Here is a 22,418-nt window from a genome sequence, read left to right on the forward strand (position 1 = left end):
CACACCTCCGTCTACACAACTCCTTCTACAAACCTCCTTCTACACACCTCCGTCTACACACCTCCTTCTACAAACCTCCTTCTACACACCTCCGTCTACACACCTCCTTCTACACACCTCCTTCTACACACCTCCGTCTACACACCTCCGTCTACACACCTCCTTCTAGACACTCTACACACCTCCGTCTACACACCTCCTTCTACACACCTCCTTCTACACACCTCCGTCTACACACCTCCTTCTACACACCTCCTTCTACACACCTCCGTCTACATTCCTCCTTCTACACACCTCCTTCTACACACCTCCGTCTACACACCTCCTTCTACACACCTCCTTCTACACCCCTCCTTCTACACACCTCCGTCTACACACCTCAGTCTACACACCTCCGTCCACACATCTCCGTCTACACACCTCCTTCTACACACCTCCTTTTACACATCTCCGTCCACACACCTCCTTCTACACACCTCCGTCAACACACCTCCTTCTACACACCTCCTTCTACACACCTCCTTCTACAAACCTCCTTCTACACACCTCCTTCTACACACCTCCGTCTTCACACCTCCTTCTACACACCTCCGTCTACACACCTCCTTCTACACACCTCCTTCTACACACCTCCGTCTACACACCTCCTTCTACACACCTCTGTCTACACACCTCCGTCTACACACCTCCCTCTACACACCTCCTTCTACACACCTCCTTTTACACACCTCCTTCTACACACCTCCGTCTACACACCTCCTTGTACACACCTCTGTCTACACACCTCCGTCTACACACCTCCGTCTACACACCTCCGTCTACACACCTCCGTCTACACACCTCCTTCTACACACCTCTGTCTACACACCTCCGTTTACACACCTCCTTTTACACACCTCCTTCTACATACCTCCATCTACACACCTCCGTCTACACACCTCCTTCTACACACCTCCTTCTACACACCTCCGTCTACACACCTCCTTCTACACACCTCCTTCTACACACCTCCTTCTACACAACTCCTTCTACACACCTCCTTCTACACACCTCCGTCTACACACCTCCTTCTACAAACCTCCTTCTACACACCTCCGTCTACACACCTCCTTCTACACACCTCCTTCTACACACCTCCGTCTACACACCTCCTTCTACAAACCTCCTTCTACACACCTCCGTCTACACACCTCCGTCTACACACCTCCTTCTACAAACCTCCTTTTACACACCTCCGTCTACACACCTCCTTCTACACACCTCCTTCTACAAACCTCCTTTTACACACCTCCGTCTACACACCTCCTTCTACACACCTCCGTCTACACACCTCCTTCTACACACCTCCGTCTACACACCTCCTTCTACAAACCTCCTTCTACACACCTCCGTCTACACACCTCCTTCTACAAACCTCCTTTTACACACCTCTGTCTACACACCTCCTTCTACACACCTCTGTCTACACACCTCCTTCTACACACCTCCGTCTACCCACCTCCGTCTACACACCTCCTTCTAGACACCTCCTTCTACACACCTCTGTCTACACACCTCCTTCTACACACCTCCGTCTACACACCTCCTTCTACACACCTCCTTCTACACACCTCCATCTACATTCCTCCTTCTACACACCTCCGTCTACACACCTCTGTCTACACCCCTCCTTCTACACACCTCCGTCTACACACCTCCGTCTACACACCTCCTTCTACACACCTCCGTCTACACACCTCCTTCTACACACCTCCTTTTACACACCTCCATCTTCACACCTCCTTCTACACACCTCCGTCTACACACCTCAGTCCACACACCTCCGTCCACACATCTCCGTCCACACACCTCCTTCTACACACCTCCTTATACACATCTCCGTCCACACACCTCCTTCTACACACCTCCTTCTACAAACCTCCTTATACACATCTCCGTTTACACACCTCCTTCTACACACCTCCTTCTACAAACCTCCTTGTACACACCTCCTTCTACACACCTCCGTCTACACACCTCCGTCTACACACCTCCTTCTACACACCTCCTTCTACACACCTCCTTCTACACACCTCTGTCTACACACCTCCTTCTACACACCTCCTTCTACACACCTCCGTCTACACACCTCCTTCTACAAACCTCCTTCTACACACCTCCGTCTACACACCTCCTTCTATACACCTCCTTCTACACACCTCCTTCTACACACATCCGTCTACACACCTCCTTCTACATACCTCCTTTTACACACCTCCGTCTCCACACCTCCTTCTACACACCTCCGTCCACACACCTCCTTCTACACACCTCCTTCTACACACCTCCTTCTAAACACCTCCTTCTACACACCTCCTTCTACACACCTCCGTCTACACACCTCCTTCTACACACCTCCTTCTACACACCTCCTTCTACACACCTCCGTCTACACACCTCCTTCTACACACATCCGTCTACACACCTCCTCCTACATACCTCCTTTTACACACCTCCGTCTCCACACCTCCTTCTACACACCTCCGTCTACACACCTCCTTCTACATACCTCCTTCTACACACCTCCATCTACACACCTCCTTCTACAAACCTCCTTCTACACACCTCTCTCTACACACCTCCTTCTACACACCTCCGTCTACACACCTCCGTCTACACACCTCCTTCTAGACACCTCCTTCTACACATCTCCGTCTACACACCTCCTTCTACACACCTCCTTCTACACACCTCCGTCTACACACCTCCTTCTACAAACCTCCTTCTACACACCTCCGTCTACACACCTCCTTCTACACACCTCCTTCTACACACCTCCGTCTACACACCTCCTTCTACAAACCTCCTTCTACACACCTCCGTCTACACACCTCCTTCTACAAACCTCCTTTTACACACCTCCGTCTACACACCTCCTTCTACACACCTCCTTCTACAAACCTCCTTTTACACACCTCCGTCTACACACCTCCTTCTACACACCTCCGTCTACACACCTCCTTCTACACACCTCCTTCTACACACCTCCGTCTACACACCTCCTTCTACAAACCTCCTTCTACACACCTCCGTCTACACACCTCCTTCTACAAACCTCCTTTTACACACCTCTGTCTACACACCTCCTTCTACACACCTCTGTCTACACACCTCCTTCTACACACCTCCGTCTACCCACCTCCGTCTACACACCTCCTTCTAGACACCTCCTTCTACACACCTCTGTCTACACACCTCCTTCTACACACCTCCGTCTACACACCTCCTTCTACACACCTCCTTCTACACACCTCCATCTACATTCCTCCTTCTACACACCTCCGTCTACACACCTCCGTCTACACACCTCAGTCCACACACCTCCGTCCACACATCTCCGTCCACACACCTCCTTCTACACACCTCCTTATACACATCTCCGTCCACACACCTCCTTCTACACACCTCCTTCTACAAACCTCCTTATACACATCTCCGTTTACACACCTCCTTCTACACACCTCCTTCTACAAACCTCCTTGTACACACCTCCTTCTACACACCTCCGTCTACACACCTCCGTCTACACACCTCCTTCTACACACCTCCTTCTACACACCTCCTTCTACACACCTCTGTCTACACACCTCCTTCTACACACCTCCTTCTACACACCTCCGTCTACACACCTCCTTCTACAAACCTCCTTCTACACACCTCCGTCTACACACCTCCTTCTATACACCTCCTTCTACACACCTCCTTCTACACACATCCGTCTACACACCTCCTTCTACATACCTCCTTTTACACACCTCCGTCTCCACACCTCCTTCTACACACCTCCGTCCACACACCTCCTTCTACACACCTCCTTCTACACACCTCCTTCTAAACACCTCCTTCTACACACCTCCTTCTACACACCTCCGTCTACACACCTCCTTCTACACACCTCCTTCTACACACCTCCTTCTACACACCTCCGTCTACACACCTCCTTCTACACACATCCGTCTACACACCTCCTCCTACATACCTCCTTTTACACACCTCCGTCTCCACACCTCCTTCTACACACCTCCGTCTACACACCTCCTTCTACATACCTCCTTCTACACACCTCCATCTACACACCTCCTTCTACAAACCTCCTTCTACACACCTCTCTCTACACACCTCCTTCTACACACCTCCGTCTACACACCTCCGTCTACACACCTCCTTCTAGACACCTCCTTCTACACATCTCCGTCTACACACCTCCTTCTACACACCTCCTTCTACACACCTCCGTCTACACACCTCCTTCTACAAACCTCCTTCTACACACCTCCGTCTACACACCTCCTTCTACACACCTCCTTCTACACACCTCCGTCTACACACCTCCTTCTACAAACCTCCTTCTACACACCTCCGTCTACACACCTCCTTCTACAAACCTCCTTTTACACACCTCCGTCTACACACCTCCTTCTACACACCTCCTTCTACAAACCTCCTTTTACACACCTCCGTCTACACACCTCCTTCTACACACCTCCGTCTACACACCTCCTTCTACACACCTCCTTCTACACACCTCCGTCTACACACCTCCTTCTACAAACCTCCTTCTACACACCTCCGTCTACACACCTCCTTCTACAAACCTCCTTTTACACACCTCTGTCTACACACCTCCTTCTACACACCTCTGTCTACACACCTCCTTCTACACACCTCCGTCTACCCACCTCCGTCTACACACCTCCTTCTAGACACCTCCTTCTACACACCTCTGTCTACACACCTCCTTCTACACACCTCCGTCTACACACCTCCTTCTACACACCTCCTTCTACACACCTCCATCTACATTCCTCCTTCTACACACCTCCGTCTACACACCTCCGTCTACACCCCTCCTTCTACACACCTCCGTCTACACACCTCCGTCTACACACCTCCTTCTACACACCTCCGTCTACACACCTCCTTCTACACACCTCCTTTTACACACCTCCATCTTCACACCTCCTTCTACACACCTCCGTCTACACACCTCAGTCCACACACCTCCGTCCACACATCTCCGTCCACACACCTCCTTCTACACACCTCCTTATACACATCTCCGTCCACACACCTCCTTCTACACACCTCCTTCTACACACCTCCTTATACACATCTCCGTTTACACACCTCCTTCTACACACCTCCTTCTACAAACCTCCTTGTACACACCTCCTTCTACACACCTCCGTCTACACACCTCCGTCTACACACCTCCTTCTACACACCTCCTTCTACACACCTCCTTCTACACACCTCTGTCTACACACCTCCTTCTACACACCTCCTTCTACACACCTCCGTCTACACACCTCCTTCTACAAACCTCCTTCTACACACCTCTGTCTACACACCTCCTTCTACACACCTCCGTCTACACACCTCCGTCTACACACCTCCTTCTAGACACCTCCTTCTACACATCTCCGTCTACACACCTCCTTCTACACACCTCCTTCTACACACCTCCGTCTACACACCTCCTTCTACAAACCTCCTTCTACACACCTCTGTCTACACACCTCCTTCTACACACCTCTGTCTACACACCTCCTTCTACACACCTCCGTCTACACACCTCCGTCTACACACCTCCTTCTAGACACCTCCTTCTACACACCTCCGTCTACACACCTCCTTCTATACATCTCCTTCTACACACCTCCGTCTACACAACTCCTTCTACAAACCTCCTTCTACACACCTCCGTCTACACACCTCCTTCTACAAACCTCCTTCTACACACCTCCGTCTACACACCTCCTTCTACACACCTCCTTCTACACACCTCCGTCTACACACCTCCGTCTACACACCTCCTTCTAGACACTCTACACACCTCCGTCTACACACCTCCTTCTACACACCTCCTTCTACACACCTCCGTCTACACACCTCCTTCTACACACCTCCTTCTACACACCTCCGTCAACATTCCTCCTTCTACACACCTCCTTCTACACACCTCCGTCTACACACCTCCTTCTACACACCTCCTTCTACACCCCTCCTTCTACACACCTCCTTCTACACACCTCCTTCTACACACCTCCTTCTACACACCTCCGTCTACACACCTCCGTCTACACACCTCCTTCTAGACACTCTACACACCTCCGTCTACACACCTCCTTCTACACACCTCCGTCTACACACCTCCGTCTACACACATCCTTCTACACACCTCCGTCTACACACCTCAGTCTACACACCTCCTTCTAGACACTCTACACACCTCCGTCTACACACCTCCTTCTACACAACTCCTTCTACAAACCTCCTTCTACACACCTCCGTCTACACACCTCCTTCTACAAACCTCCTTCTACACACCTCCGTCTACACACCTCCTTCTACACACCTCCTTCTACACACCTCCGTCTACACACCTCCGTCTACACACCTCCTTCTAGACACTCTACACACCTCCGTCTACACACCTCCTTCTACACACCTCCGTCTACACACCTCCGTCTACACACATCCTTCTACACACCTCCGTCTACACACCTCAGTCTACACACCTCCGTCCACACATCTCCGTCCACACACCTCCTTCTACACACCTCCTTTTACACATCTCCGTCCACACACCTCCTTCTACACACCTCCGTCAACACACCTCCTTCTACACACCTCCTTCTACACACCTCCTTCTACACACCTCCTTCTACACACCTCCGTCTACACACCTCCTTCTACACACCTCCGTCTACACACCTCCTTCTACACACCTCCTTCTACACAGCTCCGTCTACACACCTCCTTCTACACACCTCTGTCTACACACCTCCGTCTACACACCTCCGTCTACACACCTCCGTCTACACACCTCCGTCTACACACCTCCTTCTACACACCTCTGTCTACACACCTCCGTTTACACACCTCCTTTTACACACCTCCTTCTACACACCTCCATCTACACACCTCCTTCTACACACCTCCTTCTACACACCTCCGTCTACACACCTCCTTCTACACACCTCCTTCTACACACCTCCTTCTACACACCTCCTTCTACACACCTCCTTCTACACACCTCCTTCTACACACATCCGTCTACACACCTCCTTCTACATACCTCCTTCTACACACCTCCATCTACACACCTCCTTCTACACACCTCCTTCTACACACCTCCTTCTACACACCTCCTTCTACACACCTCCGTCTACACACCTCCTTCTACACACCTCCTTCTACACACATCCGTCTACACACCTCCTTCTACATACCTCCTTTTACACACCTCCGTCTCCACACCTCCTTCTACACACCTCCGTCCACACACCTCCTTCCACACACCTCCGTCTCCACACCTCCTTCTACACACCTCCGTGTACACACCTCCTTCTACACACCTCCTTCTACACACATCCGTCTACACACCTCCTTCTACATACCTCCTTTTACACACCTCCGTCTCCACACCTCCTTCTACACACCTCCGTCCACACACCTCCTTCTATACACCTCCTTCTACACACCTCTGTCCACACACCTCCTTCTACACACCTCCTTCTACACACCTCCTTCTACACACCTCCTTCTACACACCTCCGTCTACACACCTCCGTCTACACACCTCCTTCTACACACCTCCTTCTACACACCTCCGTCTCCACACCTCCGTCTACAGACCTCCGTCCACTCATCTCCGTCTACACACCTCCTTCTACACACCTCCTTCTACACACCTCCTTCTACACACCTCCGTCTACACACCTCCTTCTACACACCTCCTTCTACACACCTCCTTCTACACACCTCCTTCTACACACCTCCTTCTACACACCTCCATCTACACACCTCCTTCTACACACCTCCTTCTACACACCTCCTTCTACACACATCCGTCTACACACCTCCTTCTTCATACCTCCTTCTACACACCTCCATCTACACACCTCCTTCTACACACCTCCTTCTACACACCTCCATCTACACACCTCCTTCTACACACCTCCTTCTACACACCTCCGTCTACACACCTCCGTCTACACCCCTCCTTCTACACACCTCCTTCTACAAACCTCCTTCTACACACCTCCTTCTACACACCTCCGTCTACACACCTCCTTCTACACACCTCCTTTTACACACCTCCGTCTCCACACCTCCTTCTACACACCTCCGTCTACACACCTCCTTCTACACACCTCCTTCTACACACCTCCATCTACACACCTCCTTCTACAAACCTCCTTCTACACACCTCTCTCTACACACCTCCTTCTACACACCTCCGTCTACACACCTCCGTCTACACACCTCCTTCTAGACACCTCCTTCTACACATCTCCGTCTACACACCTCCTTCTACACACCTCCTTCTACACACCTCCTTCTACACACCTCCTTCTACACACCTCCGTCTAAACACCTCCTTCTACAAACCTCCTTCTACACACCTCCGTCTACACACCTCCTTCTACAAACTTCATTTTACACACCTCCGTCTACACACCTCCTTCTACACACCTCCTTCTACAAACCTCCTTTTACACACCTCCGTCTACACACCTCCGTCTACACACCTCCTTCTACATACCTCCGTCTACACACCTCCTTCTACAAACCTCCTTCTACACACCTCCGTCTACACACCTCCTTCTACAAACCTCCTTTTACACACCTCTGTCTACACACCTCCTTCTACACACCTCCGTCTACCCACCTCCGTCTACACACCTCCTTCTAGACACCTCCTTCTACACACCTCCGTCTACACACCTCCTTCTACACACCTCCTTCTACACACCTCCGTCTACACACCTCCGTCTACACACCTCCGTCTACACACCTCCGTCTACACCCCTCCTTCTACACACCTCCGTCTACACACCTCCGTCTACACACCTCCTTCTACACACCTCCGTCTACACACCTCCGTCTACACACCTCCTTCTACAAACCTCCTTCTACACACCTCCGTCTACACACCTCCTTCTACAAACCTCCTTTTACACACCTCCGTCTACACACCTCCTTCTACACACCTCCTTCTACAAACCTCCTTTTACACACCTCCGTCTACACACCTCCGTCTACACACCTCCTTCTACATACCTCCGTCTACACACCTCCTTCTACAAACCTCCTTCTACACACCTCTGTCTACACACCTCCTTCTACACACCTCCGTCTACACACCTCCTTCTACAAACCTCCTTTTACACACCTCTGTCTACACACCTCCTTCTACACACCTCTGTCTACACACCTCCTTCTACACACCTCCGTCTACCCACCTCCGTCTACACACCTCCTTCTAGACACCTCCTTCTACACACCTCCGTCTACACACCTCCTTCTACACACCTCCTTCTACACACCTCCATCTACACTCCTCCTTCTACACACCTCCGTCTACACACCTCCGTCTACACCCCTCCTTCTACACACCTCCGTCTACACACCTCCGTCTACACACCTCCTTCTACACACCTCCGTCTACACACCTCCTTCTACACACCTCCTTTTACACACCTCCATCTACACACCTCCTTCTACACACCTCCGTCTACACACCTCAGTCTACACACCTCCGTCCACACATCTCCGTCCACACACCTCCTTCTACACACCTCCTTATACACATCTCCGTCTACACACCTCCTTCTACACACCTCCTTCTACAAACCTCCTTGTACACACCTCCTTCTACACACCTCCGTCTAAACACCTCCTTCTACACACCTCCGTCTACACACCTCCGTCTACACACCTCCTTCTACACACCTCCTTCTACACACCTCCTTCTACACACCTCTGTCTACACACCTCCTTCTACACACCTCCTTCTAAACACCTCCGTCTACACACCTCCTTCTACAAACCACCTTCTACACACCTCTGTCTACACACCTCCTTCTACACACCTCCGTCTACACACCTCCGTCTACACACCTCCTTCTAGACACCTCCTTCTACACACCTCCGTCTACACACCTCCTTCTACACACCTCCTTCTACACACCTCCGTATACACACCTCCTTCTACAAACCTCCTTCTACACACCTCCGTCTACACACCTCCTTCTACACATCTCCTTCTACACACCTCCGTCTACACACCTCCTTCTACAAACCTCCTTCTACACACCTCCGTCTACACACCTCCTTCTACAAACCTCCTTCTACACACCTCCGTCTACACACCTCCTTCTACACACCTCCTTCTACACACCTCCGTCTACACACCTCCGTCTACACACCTCCTTCTACACACCTCCTTCTACACACCTCCGTCTACACACCTCCTTCTACACACCTCCTTCTACACACCTCCGTCTACACACCTCCTTCTACACACCTCCGTCTACACCCCTCCTTCTACACACCTCCTTTTACACACCTCCATCTACACACATCCTTCTACACACCTCCGTCTACACACCTCAGTCTACACACCTCCGTCTACACACCTCCTTCTACACACCTCCTTTTACACATCTCCGTCCACACACCTCCTTCCACACACCTCCGTCAACACACCTCCTTCTACACACCTCCTTCTACACACCTCCTTCTACAAACCTCCTTCTACACACCTCCTTCTACACACCTCCGTCTACACACCTCCTTCTACACACCTCCGTCTACACACCTCCTTCTACACACCTCCTTCTACACACCTCCGTCTACACACCTCCTTCTACACACCTCCGTCTACACACCTCCGTCTACACACCTCCTTCTACACACCTCCTTCTACACACCTCCGTCTACACACCTCCGTCTACACACCTCCTTCTACACACCTCCGTCTACACACCTCCTTCTACACACCTCCTTCTACACACCTCCTTGTACACACCTCCGTCTACACACCTCCGTCTACACACCTCCGTCTACACACCTCCTTCTACACACCTCCGTCTACACACCTCCATCTACACACCTCCTTCTACACACCTCCTTCTACACACCTCCTTCTACACACCTCCTTCTACACACCTCCTTCTACACACCTCCTTCTACACACCTCCTTCTACACACCTCCGTCTACACACTTCCAACCCTTGGGATTAATGTACTTACCAACTTCTCCGTCCAGCATTGTATTTTGAAGCAAAATGACAAAATGTTTGTTTTCACCAAAAAGGGGGTGGGGTTGTTTTTGTGGAACAGGAAGTGACGTCACTCCCAGAATGCACTGCTACAAAAACGGCGAATCAGATAACAAATATTTGTCTTGCAAAATTGATAAAACGGCAAATGTTCTATATGCTATTCATATTGTTAACAACCTAACACATTTATAGTCGAGGTTCCCTTTAAAGATAATGACATGTGCAATCATAATGCATGATATTTGTCCTATAACACATAGCAAAGGTTGCGTCTCCCTTTGAATCTATTTTTTATACAGTTTTTAGTGAATTAAAAACCTCTAAAATAAAAAAAATACAGTATTTTTTTGTACTAGTAAAGTTATGTAGCCTTAAATGTGCTATATCTTATTTTTACTGTATTAAACATGTGGAAAACAGAACTAGTTCATGTTTACCCTTTTTGCAGCAGTTCACTGACCAGTCCTAGCATCTTAAACATCTACACACAGAACCTGAGTTGAGGCAGCAATGCTAAGAGCTCGGAGTCTGGGGATGATTGATGGACACAAAAACAGCCCAGGAGACCTTGGGATCTCTATCTCTGACATCACACACTTTTATGACGAGGGAACAATGTTATAACATAACATGTTCCTTTAATGTCATACTGCAATCTGGAAACCACCAGAAAAGATACACACAAAGTTTCACCTTTGAAAGAATGAAAAACCCCACAACTTTACGTTATTAGTCTGAGCGAGGCCTGTTGTTGGGAGGAGTCGCCAGGGCAGAGCAGACCCCTGCCCTCCCTCTTGGATCCCCACCAGGCTCTAATGGGCAGCATGGAGCACAGGTTAATCCTCTAATTGGGAGCAAAGGGAGCGGGGCCAGCTTGCAAGGGCCACCAGGAGCGACGTTTAGAGAGACATCTGCCAGCGCTCCTCCAGCTGCACACTCACTAACCCTCCAGGTAAAGAGGGGAGAGAGCGTGTGTTCAGATGAACAACATCAAAAGAGCCTGTGATCGGTTGACCGAGTTTCCAAGTAGGAAACATAGACAACATTTCAGAACCCCAAGTTTATCCGGATTCGAATATCCAAAATGGCTGCGCTCTGCATTTGGAGAAAGTTTCAAACATCATATATAACATTCAAATACTGCTAGTCCTTGTGTTATTTCCCCTTAGTGCCTCTCTCCCATCCCTCACTATCTAGTAACCTGCTCTTGCGAGGTCTTTGAGCCTCTGCACTTAGGTCACACAGAGCTAAGCCAACAAAAGACAAAATTCACTCTCAAAAGTTGACATATATTTTATATTATGTTATCATTTTAATAACACTGTCCGGGTTAATAAATTAATCAAGCAATTTACTGCTCATATTTTTTTCTAACTTGAGCACTGGAAAAACAGGAACGCTCCGATTTCCGACCTACGAGGACCACTGGAAATCAGCACAGAAGAAACACATGTTCAAATAATTTTATATTGTCAACACATTACTCGTGTAGGAGACAGGGGTACAAGACGAGGGGCTTCAGGGGTACCAGACAAGGGGCTTCAGGGGCTTCAGGGGTACAAGACGAGGGGCTTCAGGGGTACCAGACGAGGGGCTTCAGGGGTACAAGACGAGGGGCTTCAGGGGTACAAGACGAGGGGCTTCAGGGGCTTCAGGGGTACAAGACGAAGGGCTTCAGGGGTACAAAACGAGGGGCTTCAGGGGCTTCAGGGGTACAAGACGAAGGGCTTCAGGGGTACAAGACGAGGGGCTTCAGGGGTCCATGACGAGGGGCTTCAGGGGTACAAGACGAGGGGCTTCAGGGGTACCAGACGAGGGGCTTCAGGGGTACAAGATGAGGGGCTTCAGGGGTACCAGACGAGGGGCTTGAACAGTCAAGCAGGTTCAAGCAGCCGTGACTCGTGTCAAAGTCCAAAAGTTTGTCTGAGCGAATATCAGGTTCTAGGCTGCGTGTGAGAAAGTCACTAGAATTGTCCCGTTTAGCTGAGGCTAGCGCTACATGCTAGCTGTGTTTTTGCATTTTTAAAAGTGAAATCAAAGCAAAATAAAGAGATAAGTGGAGCTCCTCTGCTGCACTTTCAGGAGCGCTTGTGCTTACACTTTTGACATACATAGATCATAGATGAAGTGAGAGGAGGACTCACTCTGCCACCAAGATTACAATACATCTAACAGTTTGGAAATTGCGCCCTGGACTGTTGAAGCCTCTGACCCCTGGACTGTTGAAGCCTGACCCCTGGACTGTTGAAGCCTCTGACCCCTAGACTGTTGAAGCCTCTGACCCCTGGACTGTTGAAGCCTGACCCCTGGACTGTTGAAGCCTGACCCCTGGACTGTTGAAGCCTGACCCCTGGACTGTTGAAGCCTCTGACCCCTGGACTGTTGAAGCCTCTGACCCGTGGACTGTTGAAGCCTGACCCCTGGACTGTTGAAGCCTGACCCCTGGACTGTTGAAGCCTCTGACCCCTGGACTGTTGAAGCCTGACCCCTGGACTGTTGAAGCCTCTGACCCCTGGACTGTTGATGCCTGACCCCTGGACTGGTGAAGCCTCTGACCCCTGGACTGTTGAAGCCTCACCCCTGGACTGTTGAAGCCTCTGACCCGTGGACTGTTGAAGCCTGACCCCTGGACTGTTGAAGCCTGACCCCTGGACTGTTGAAGACTCTGACCCCTGGACTGTTGAAGCCCGACCCCTGGACTGTTGAAGCCTGACCCCTGGTCTGTTGAAGCCTGACCCCTGGACTGTTGAAGCCTGACCCCTGGACTGTTGATGCCTGACCCCTGGACTGTTGAAGCCTGACCCCTGAACTGTTGAAGCCTGACCCCTGGACTGTTGAAGCCTCTGACCCGTGGACTGTTGAAGCCTGACCCCTGGACTGTTGAAGCCTCTGACCCCTGGACTGTTGAAGCCTCTGACCCCTGGACTGTTGAAGCCTGACCCCTGGACTGTTGAAGCCTGACCCCTGGACTGTTGAAGCCTCTGACCCCTGGACTGTTGAAGCCTCTGACCCCTGGACTGTTGAAGCCTGACCCCTGGACTGTTGAAGCCTGACCCTTGGACTGTTGAAGCCTCTGACCCCTGGACTGTTGAAGCCTCTGACCCCTGGACTGTTGAAGCCTCTGACCCCTGGACTGTTGAAGCCTGACCCCTGGACTGTTGAAGCCTGACCCCTGGACTGTTGAAGCCTGACCCCTGGACTGTTGAAGCCTGACCCCTGGACTCTTGAAGCCTCTGACCCCTGGACTGTTGAAGCCTGACCCCTGGACTGTGAAGCCTGACCCCTGGACTGTTGAAGCCTCTAACCCCTGGACTGTTGAAGCCTCTGACCCCTGGACTGTTGAAGCCTCTGACCCGTGGACTGTTGAAGCCTGACCCCTGGACTGTTGAAGCCTCTGACCCGTGGACTGTTGAAGCCTGACCCGTGGACTGTTGAAGCCTCTGACCCCTGGACTGTTGAAGCCTCTGACCCCTGGACTGTTGAAGCCTGACCCCTGGACTGTTGAAGCCTGACCCCTGAACTGTTGAAGCCTGACCCCTGGACTGTTGAAGCCTCTGACCCCTGGACTGTTGAAGCCTCTGACCCCTGGACTGTTGAAGCCTGACCCCTGGACTGTTGAAGCCTGACCCCTGGACTGTTGAAGCCTCTGACCCCTGGACTGTTGAAGCCTCTGACCCCTGGACTGTTGAAGCCTGACCCCTGGACTGTTGAAGCCTGACCCCTGGACTGTTGAAGCCTGACCCCTGGACTGTTGAAGCCTGACCCCTGGACTGTTGAAGCCTCTGACCCCTGGACTGTTGAAGCCTCTGACCCCTGGACTGTTGAATCCTGACCCCTGGACTGTTGAAGCCTGACCCCTGGACTGTTGAAGCCTCTGACCCCTGGACTGTTGAATCCTGACCCCTGGACTGTTGAAGCCTGACCCCTGGACTGTTGAAGCCTGACCCTGGCGGTCACTCCAAGTCAAAAAATTGCAAAATTTTGATCTTTTTTTTTGCCTTCAAAGTAAAAAAATAAGAATTTACCCACCGTCCGACCCACTTGAAAAATGTTGGCTCGGGTTACAGCAAACAGACTATTTATTTGGGACAGCCTCATCAGAAATCTGTCAGCGCAAACTGACAAAATCGTCCTGTACATGTTGTAACGTTGTTACACTGCACAGTATAAGTTGGAGAAAAAAGTCTGACGAGAGGTGAAGGAATGAGGAAAAAATATAGTGTTTCTCATTGAATGTTCTGCTTTAAAAAAAAACGTATAAACCCACAGACATTTGGAATGAAAAATGTAGTTGTTTTGATGTGTATTGTTTGCGTTGTGTGCTGTTCAGGGAGCTTTGTGGAGCTGGAGTGTGCAGTGTGTGCGTAAGCGATGAGTCAAAATGTTCCGCAGCATCACATGTGTCACTGGAGTAATCAGTGCTGTTCCAAAGTGTAAACATGAAACTACGCATCACTGACAACTCAGAGAAGAATTGTGGTGTTTGTTTTGTCCCACTGCAAAAAAATATAGAATTCTGACAACTGTACAAATAGTTTTTAGAGTGAATATGTTTTGTCACTCTTCCAAGTAGCTTCTTCGGTTGTGACACAGCTCTGATCATTCCTGAAACAAAAGGTTCTATGACGCTCAGAAAGGTTCTATTCAAGTAAAAAAAGGTGATTTTCTTCCCATATAGAGACAGAATTGTTGATTTAACAAACAGAAGGTTAGAAAATCAAACAATCAAAAGCTGAGAACAATGTTCTCAGGAATTTAACAAATGGAAAACTGTCACAAAGAGAGAGAGGCAGACAGATACATATATATATATATATATATAGAGAGAGAGAGAGAGAGAGAGAGAGAGAGAGAGAGTCACTAGACTCTTACTGGAAACAAATCAGAGTTCTACCCTTAAAGTGAGTTATCCAGTTTTACATTCTAATTCTTATCTATAATAAAACAGTAAAAGGTTTATGCATCAGCAATGGCCTTTAACAAGGCTTTCTCTTACACGTGGTCGAGGGGATAGTACCAGCCCAAACCTTTGGAAAAGGTATGCGCGGGTCCCAAGGGGGAAACTGAGCTTTACTGATGACTTTTTGGAACCCATCTCTACTTCCTGTTCCTGTTGGGCCACTTGACTGATGAAAACTATGAAGAACAACACACAAGCCTGTCATATTCACTTCACCTCTCCATCCCTGCTCCATCCCTGCTCCATCCCCGCTCCATCCCCGCTCCATCCCCGCTCCATCCCTGCTCCATCCCTGCTCCATCCCTGCTCCATCCCTGCTCCATCCCCGCTCCATCCCCGCTCCATCCCTGCTCCATCCCTGCTCCATCCCTGCACCATCCCTGCTCCATCCCCGCTCCATCCCCGCTCCATCCCCGCTCCATCCCTGCTCCATCCCTGCTCCATCCCCGCTCCATCCCCGCTCCATCCCCGCTCCATCCCTGCTCCATCCCTGCTCCATCCCCGCTCCATCCCCGCTCCATCCCCGCTCCATCCCTGCGCCTCTCCTCCCTCTGGGCCCCACACCAGCCTCTGCTCTGGCTGCCCCACAAAGCTCTGTGTGATTGGGCCCCCATCACAAGGCCCCCCTGAGTGCGGCGCTTCAGTCTTCTGTCACATTCACAAAGCACTCGTCTCTGCCAAGCTGCACTGTTTAGTCACGCCAGACTCCACTAAGAACCGTTTATTCTCCTCCATACTGGGCCCACAAAACACTGCACTTTTAGAGTTTGGCAGGCAATTTTAATCAGCAAAACAGGGCAGTATATGAAAATAAAGCCATTTGAGCTGACTTAAAGAGTTTGGGAAGGATTTAGAAGCAAGAGAGACAATTTGAAACTTGTGGTTATGGTTCTGCTACTGCTTTAGCGTGGGGTTCCTGAGAGGAGAGACTGAAGTGATTGGTTAAAAGTACCTTCAGACCTGCTACTTTGGTCCAGTAACACAAATACATGGTGTGCTACATTATGTATGTGTTAATGAAATTGTGTCTGAATGAAAAACCACTTCGTTAACCATAAGTCACGTTCAAATTATATCAATAATAACATTAAATCCGCTTATCTGGGGCTTCAACGCGTGGCGGCTGAAGCTGAGGGGCTATAAGCCCACACCAGCCCCGCCCACACCAGCTCCGCCCACACCAGCTCCGCCCACACCAGCTCCGCCTCTCCCCGCCGGCAACACCAGAGAAGTGGAGCGTCCAGCCCCTCTCGAGGAGATGGTTCCAGAACCGAAACTGTGCTGGAGGTGAGGCCGACTATATCTAGTCGATATCGCTCAACCTCCTGCACAAGCTCAGGCTCCTCCCCCCAGCGAGGGGACATTCTATGTCCCCAGAGTTAGTCTCTGTGTCCGGAGATCTGGTCGCCGAGGCCCCTGCCGTCGACTGCAGCCCAGATCACACTGCACCGGCCCCCTACGGATCCTCCTGCGGGTGGTGGGCCCACGGGAGGGTGGCCCCACGTCGCTCGTTCGGGCTGTGCCCGGCTGGGCCCCGTGGGGAAAGACCCGGCCACCAGGCGCGTTTTCTTCCTGGATTTGCAAATTACTGCAGGTTTCACATTTTTAAGCACACATGGAGGGACATGTGCTTATTGAATCGGGACACCAGCATCGAGGGAGCTAGCAAGGGCGCTGGTTTGGAAGAGATGAAAGCTAAGCAAGGCTAATTCTAACTTAATTTTGAGCGTTTAAAAACATTCAAAACTTCTTGTTGTATAGAATCCGACCTTTGTCAGAGCTGAAGGTCCCTGTCAGGTGAACATGAGCCTAGTACATGTTCCAATAAGGTCCATATTTGAGCCGAACAGACTGAAGCTAATGTCTGTAAAGTGAGTAACATAGTGTTGTGGCTCTTCAGGGTACGCCATCCTGCAGGCCATCATGGAGAAGGCTGGGCAGAACAACTGGCAGGTCAGTGCCATCTGTGTGGAGAACTTCAATGACGCCAACTACCGCCGTCTGCTGGAAGACCTGGACCGACGACAGGAGAAGAAGTTTGTCATGGACCTGGAGGCCGAGCGGCTGCAGAACATGCTGGAGCAGGTCAGAACCACACGCTTACTATCCTTACAGGCACAGGTATAGCAGTACGCTCTTGAACCGTGCAATCAGAATCAGAATCAGAATCAGAATCAGAATCAGAAAGGATTTATTGCCATTGTCAATGAAAAAAATTCAAACATAGGAACTTGTCCTGGTGATTCGGTGCAACATAAAACAATGAGTCTAATATGGGATAAAAATAACAATAAGCTATCAGATTTGTCATCATCTATTATTTTCAACAGAATCAAACTTATATAATCATACTGTTGATAAATATTAGAAAACATATCAGTGAAGAGTAAGGTCTGACTTAAGATTTAAGATATTCCTTTATTGTCCCACATGGGGAAATTTCATTGGTGCAACGCAGGTAGATACAGAAGAACAGATCACTTATAGGAAGTCTGAAAAACACTTTCAGTAGAAGATCTCCTATAAATAAATAAAAACTCTCATAGACAAATAAATAAATAAATAAATAAATACCATTGCATGTGATCACGACAGTAATTGCACATGAATATGTGTCACGACAGCACATGAATTGCACATGAATTCCAACAGTAATTGCACATATGACGGAATTGCACATGGTTAGGTCAGTATTGTGAGTGTTCAGGACTAACAGTGTTTGTTATAAAGTGTGACAGCAGCAGAAGGAAAGACCTACGAAACCTTTCCTTCAGCTGCTCTCCAGAGCGGACAGAGTGTCCTGCAGGGGACAGAGTGTCCTGCAGGGGGTGGAACTCATGGTCCAGCATAGATGTGAATCTAGCCAGGACCCTCCTGTCCCCCACCTCCTGCACCGAGTCCAGAGCAGAGCTGGACTTCTTGATGACTTTGTCCAGCCTCTTCCTCTCCCTCTCTGTGATGCTGCTGCTCCAGCAGGCCACACCTACAGGAGGTCAAATGTTGATGTAACTGTTTTTAAACCAAAACCTACTTGAGGCCACAGAAAACCAAATGAACGTTTTAAAGAGTTTAACAAGTTTAAGTTAGGGTTAGGGCCAAGGTTAGGGTTAGGGTTGAGGTTGAGGTTAAGTTTAGGGTTAAGGTTAAGGTTAAGGTTAAGGTTTAATAAAGGCTATGCCAAATCAGTGCACAGCAGCGCCCGGCTAGTTCACTGTTAGCATTACTAATCCCACCCAAATCTATCTCCATGGGGTTTTTACCAAAATGAATAAACACTTAAAGTTCAGGCCGGGACAATGAGTTGTGCTAGATGAGACGTCCTGATAAGACGTCAAAGACAAAGGACACAAAGGTGATGTATGTGGGTTAATGCTAACGCTAATTCTAGAAATTCTTGAAAAAAAAAAGAATATATATGTATAATACATTTTGATTAGAGCTGGGCAGCGATCGCATTTCTTTAAAGGGAGTGTCTACAGAGCCGCGGTGCGCGGCTAAAACTGCTGGGCTATTTGACCGCGCCGGGTTAGGGTCAGGGTCAGGGTTAAGGTTAAGGTTAGGGTTAGGGTTAGGGTCAGGGTCAGGGTTAAGGTTAAGGTTAAGGTTAGGTTAAGGTTAGGGGTTAGGGTTAGGGTTAGGGTAGGGTTAGGGTTAGCCATGAGGCTATATGGCCAGGGTTAGGGTTAGGGTTAGGGTTAGGGTTAAGGTTAGGGTTAGGGTTAGGGTTGAGGTTAAGTTTAGGGTTAAGGTTAAGGTTAGGTTAAGGTTAGGGGTTAGGGTAAGGGTAGGGTTAGGGTTAGCCATGAGGCTATATGGCCAGGGTTAGAGTAGGGTTAGGGTTAGGGTAGGGTTAGGGTTAGGGTTAGAGTTAGAGTTAGGGTTAGGGTTAGGGTTAGAGTTAGGGTTAGGGTTAGGGTTAGGGTTAGGGTTAGGGTTAGGGTAGGGTTAGGGTTAGCCATGAGGCTATATGGCCGTGCCGCAGCTCCTGAAACTGCTGGGTTAGGGTTAGGGTTAGGGTTAGGGTAGGGTTAAGGGTTAGGGTTAGAGTTAGGGTTAGGGTTAGAGTTAGGGTTAGGGTAGGGTTAGGGTTAGCCATGAGGCTATATGGCCGTGCCGCAGCTCCTGAAACTGCGGGTTAGGGTTAGGGTAGGGTTAGGGTTAGGGTAGGGTTAAGGGTTAGAGTTAGAGTTAGGGTTAGGGTTAGGGTTATAGTTAGGGTTAGGGTAGGGTTAGGGTAGGGTTAGGGTTAGCCATGAGGCTATTTGACCGCGCCGCGGCTCTGGAGCCACAGCCTTCTTTAAATTCAAGCACATGATTAATTAAACAAAGGTCAGTAAACAATGTGTTAATCATTTTTGGTTCTTAAATACCCCTTTTGATATGTTTAGGATTTGGAATGTTATTGAAAGTGCATATGACAAGTTAGAATACACATCTCACTACAACGCAGTGAAAATAATTACAGTTAAGATTTAAGAAGAATGCTGTTTATTGATGATAAACGTGTTGTTTTAGAGTTGAGCTGGAGAGAGTGAGGGAGAGCGGCTCGCTGACCTGAGCAGGGCTCTTTCATACAGGTTTTTTGACTGATAAACGTACTTGACCTGGGTTATCGCACGATAAAATAATGAATCAAAATCAAGCACAATAGCATGCCCAGCTCTAGTTTTAATACAAGTTAGCATCAGCTGTGAGAATGCTGCTTTTTGATTGAATTTGATGCTGATGCTCTGCAACTTGACAAGTCCAAGAAGATTTGAGGGACCCCAGAGCCAGTCCCCTGTATTTCCTTTAGCCATTAACATTAGCCCTCAAATAACACAAGTTCTAAAAAATCCAAAGGGTTATGGCTGGTACCAACCCATCAACCTATTTAGTCAAAGCCTTGTTAAAAGTCACTGCTGAGTGCGTAAACTTTTCACATTTTTATTTTAGATAATACTTTGAATGCAAAACTGGCACTCCAGCCTAAAAGGCTAGGCCATCAAAGGTAAAGGCCAGAACATACTTATAAGAGGCAAGAACTCAGCCCTCATTCTAGACAACAGGCAAGTAGAACTGCGCTGTGATTGGTTGGATTCTCAAAGTGGGCATGGCTAACCGTTTATGTGTTTCTCTTTTGTGAGATTAATTTACATTTCAGGCCTTTTGATTAACATACAGTTACAGTACTGCTGCCACTGCACTGTTGACAATCTCCATAGCAACACTATAGCAACAGCTGTTTTTGAGTTTATGGATTATAAAAGGTCTGAGCCCAAAAGAAGTGTTAGAAGTTAGAAGTGTTGTTGTTGCAGCTCTAGATGTAAAAACAAACTTCTCGTGTCCTGTGAAGTATGAATTGGCCTTTATCCTGTACTGTAGCCTGGAGGATGCAGAAGATGTGTGTGTGGTGTGTGTGCTCTGCGCTTACTGTAATTCTTTGAAAAGCCTCTGCCTCCTTCTCCTCCTCCTCCGATTCCCCCTCTCATCCCTAACCCTAACCCTGATTGGTTTAAGCGATTTCGTGTTTGCGCGCCGGATGGCAGTGTTCAATCAACTGGCACATGGGTGTGGTCATTTGGCACATGGGTGTGGTCATTTGGCACATGGGTGTGGTCATTTGGCACATGGGTGTGGTCATTAGACTGTCAGTGCTTTAGAACTGCAGAAGTGACATCTTGATAAACTTCTGTGTCTAAATGCACAACTGTGTTCAGTGTTGCAAATCACTGTGTGTGTTGTTGTGCACGAAGTGTGAACTGACTTATTGTGTTACAGTGTAAATCTGAGGCCGAGTTTTGCTCCTTGAGTTTGAGGTTTTGATGATTGGGCAAAACTTTAGATTTTAGTGTTTATTCAATCGTAAAAAACTGTAAAGCACCCGTTCCCCTTCACACCTCTGCTCCGGCCCATCAGCTCCCCACTTCGCCTGGACTCACCCATCCCCCCAGCACACAGTCCCCCTGCCAACCACTGACTGTCACAGCAGCACAGGTGAGGAGTGAGCTGAAGAGGATTAAAGTGAGGAAGGCAGCAGGACCTGATGGCATCAGCCCCAGGCTCCTTAAGTCTTGCAGATTAACTGTGTGGAGTTATGGAGCATGTCTTCAACATGAGCCTGAAGCTGAGGCTGGTACCACAGGTCTGGAAGACCTCCTGTCTGGTACCTGTGCCCAAGACACCGCGCACCAAAGACTTGAACAGCTTCAGGCCGGTGGTTCTCACGTCCCACCTGATGAAGACACTGGAGCTGGTCCTGGACCACCTCCGCTCCACCGTGAGCTCAGCCATGGACCCGCTGCAGTTTGCATACCGGCCTGGCATCGGAGTGGAGGACGCCATCATCTCCCTGCTGCACCGCT

The 22,418-nt window shown here is 49.5% G+C and overlaps 1 protein-coding gene across 2 annotated transcripts in view; it reads left to right on the plus strand.

Moving 5' to 3' along the window:
• Positions 1-22,418, plus strand: part of gria4b (glutamate receptor, ionotropic, AMPA 4b) — a 518,469-nt gene that overhangs the window by 235,369 nt on the left and 260,682 nt on the right. For both annotated transcript variants that reach the window (XM_072447036.1, XM_072447035.1), the window contains exon 4: positions 17,975-18,159. In XM_072447036.1, the coding sequence (XP_072303137.1) occupies positions 17,975-18,159 (185 nt within the window). The remainder of the gene's footprint in view (positions 1-17,974; positions 18,160-22,418) is intronic.

Source organism: Eucyclogobius newberryi, unplaced genomic scaffold (genome assembly GCF_026437365.1).
Source record: "Eucyclogobius newberryi isolate DKJ021-1_F unplaced genomic scaffold, fEucNew1.0.hap1 SCAF_15, whole genome shotgun sequence".
NCBI lineage: Eukaryota > Metazoa > Chordata > Actinopteri > Gobiiformes > Gobiidae > Eucyclogobius > Eucyclogobius newberryi.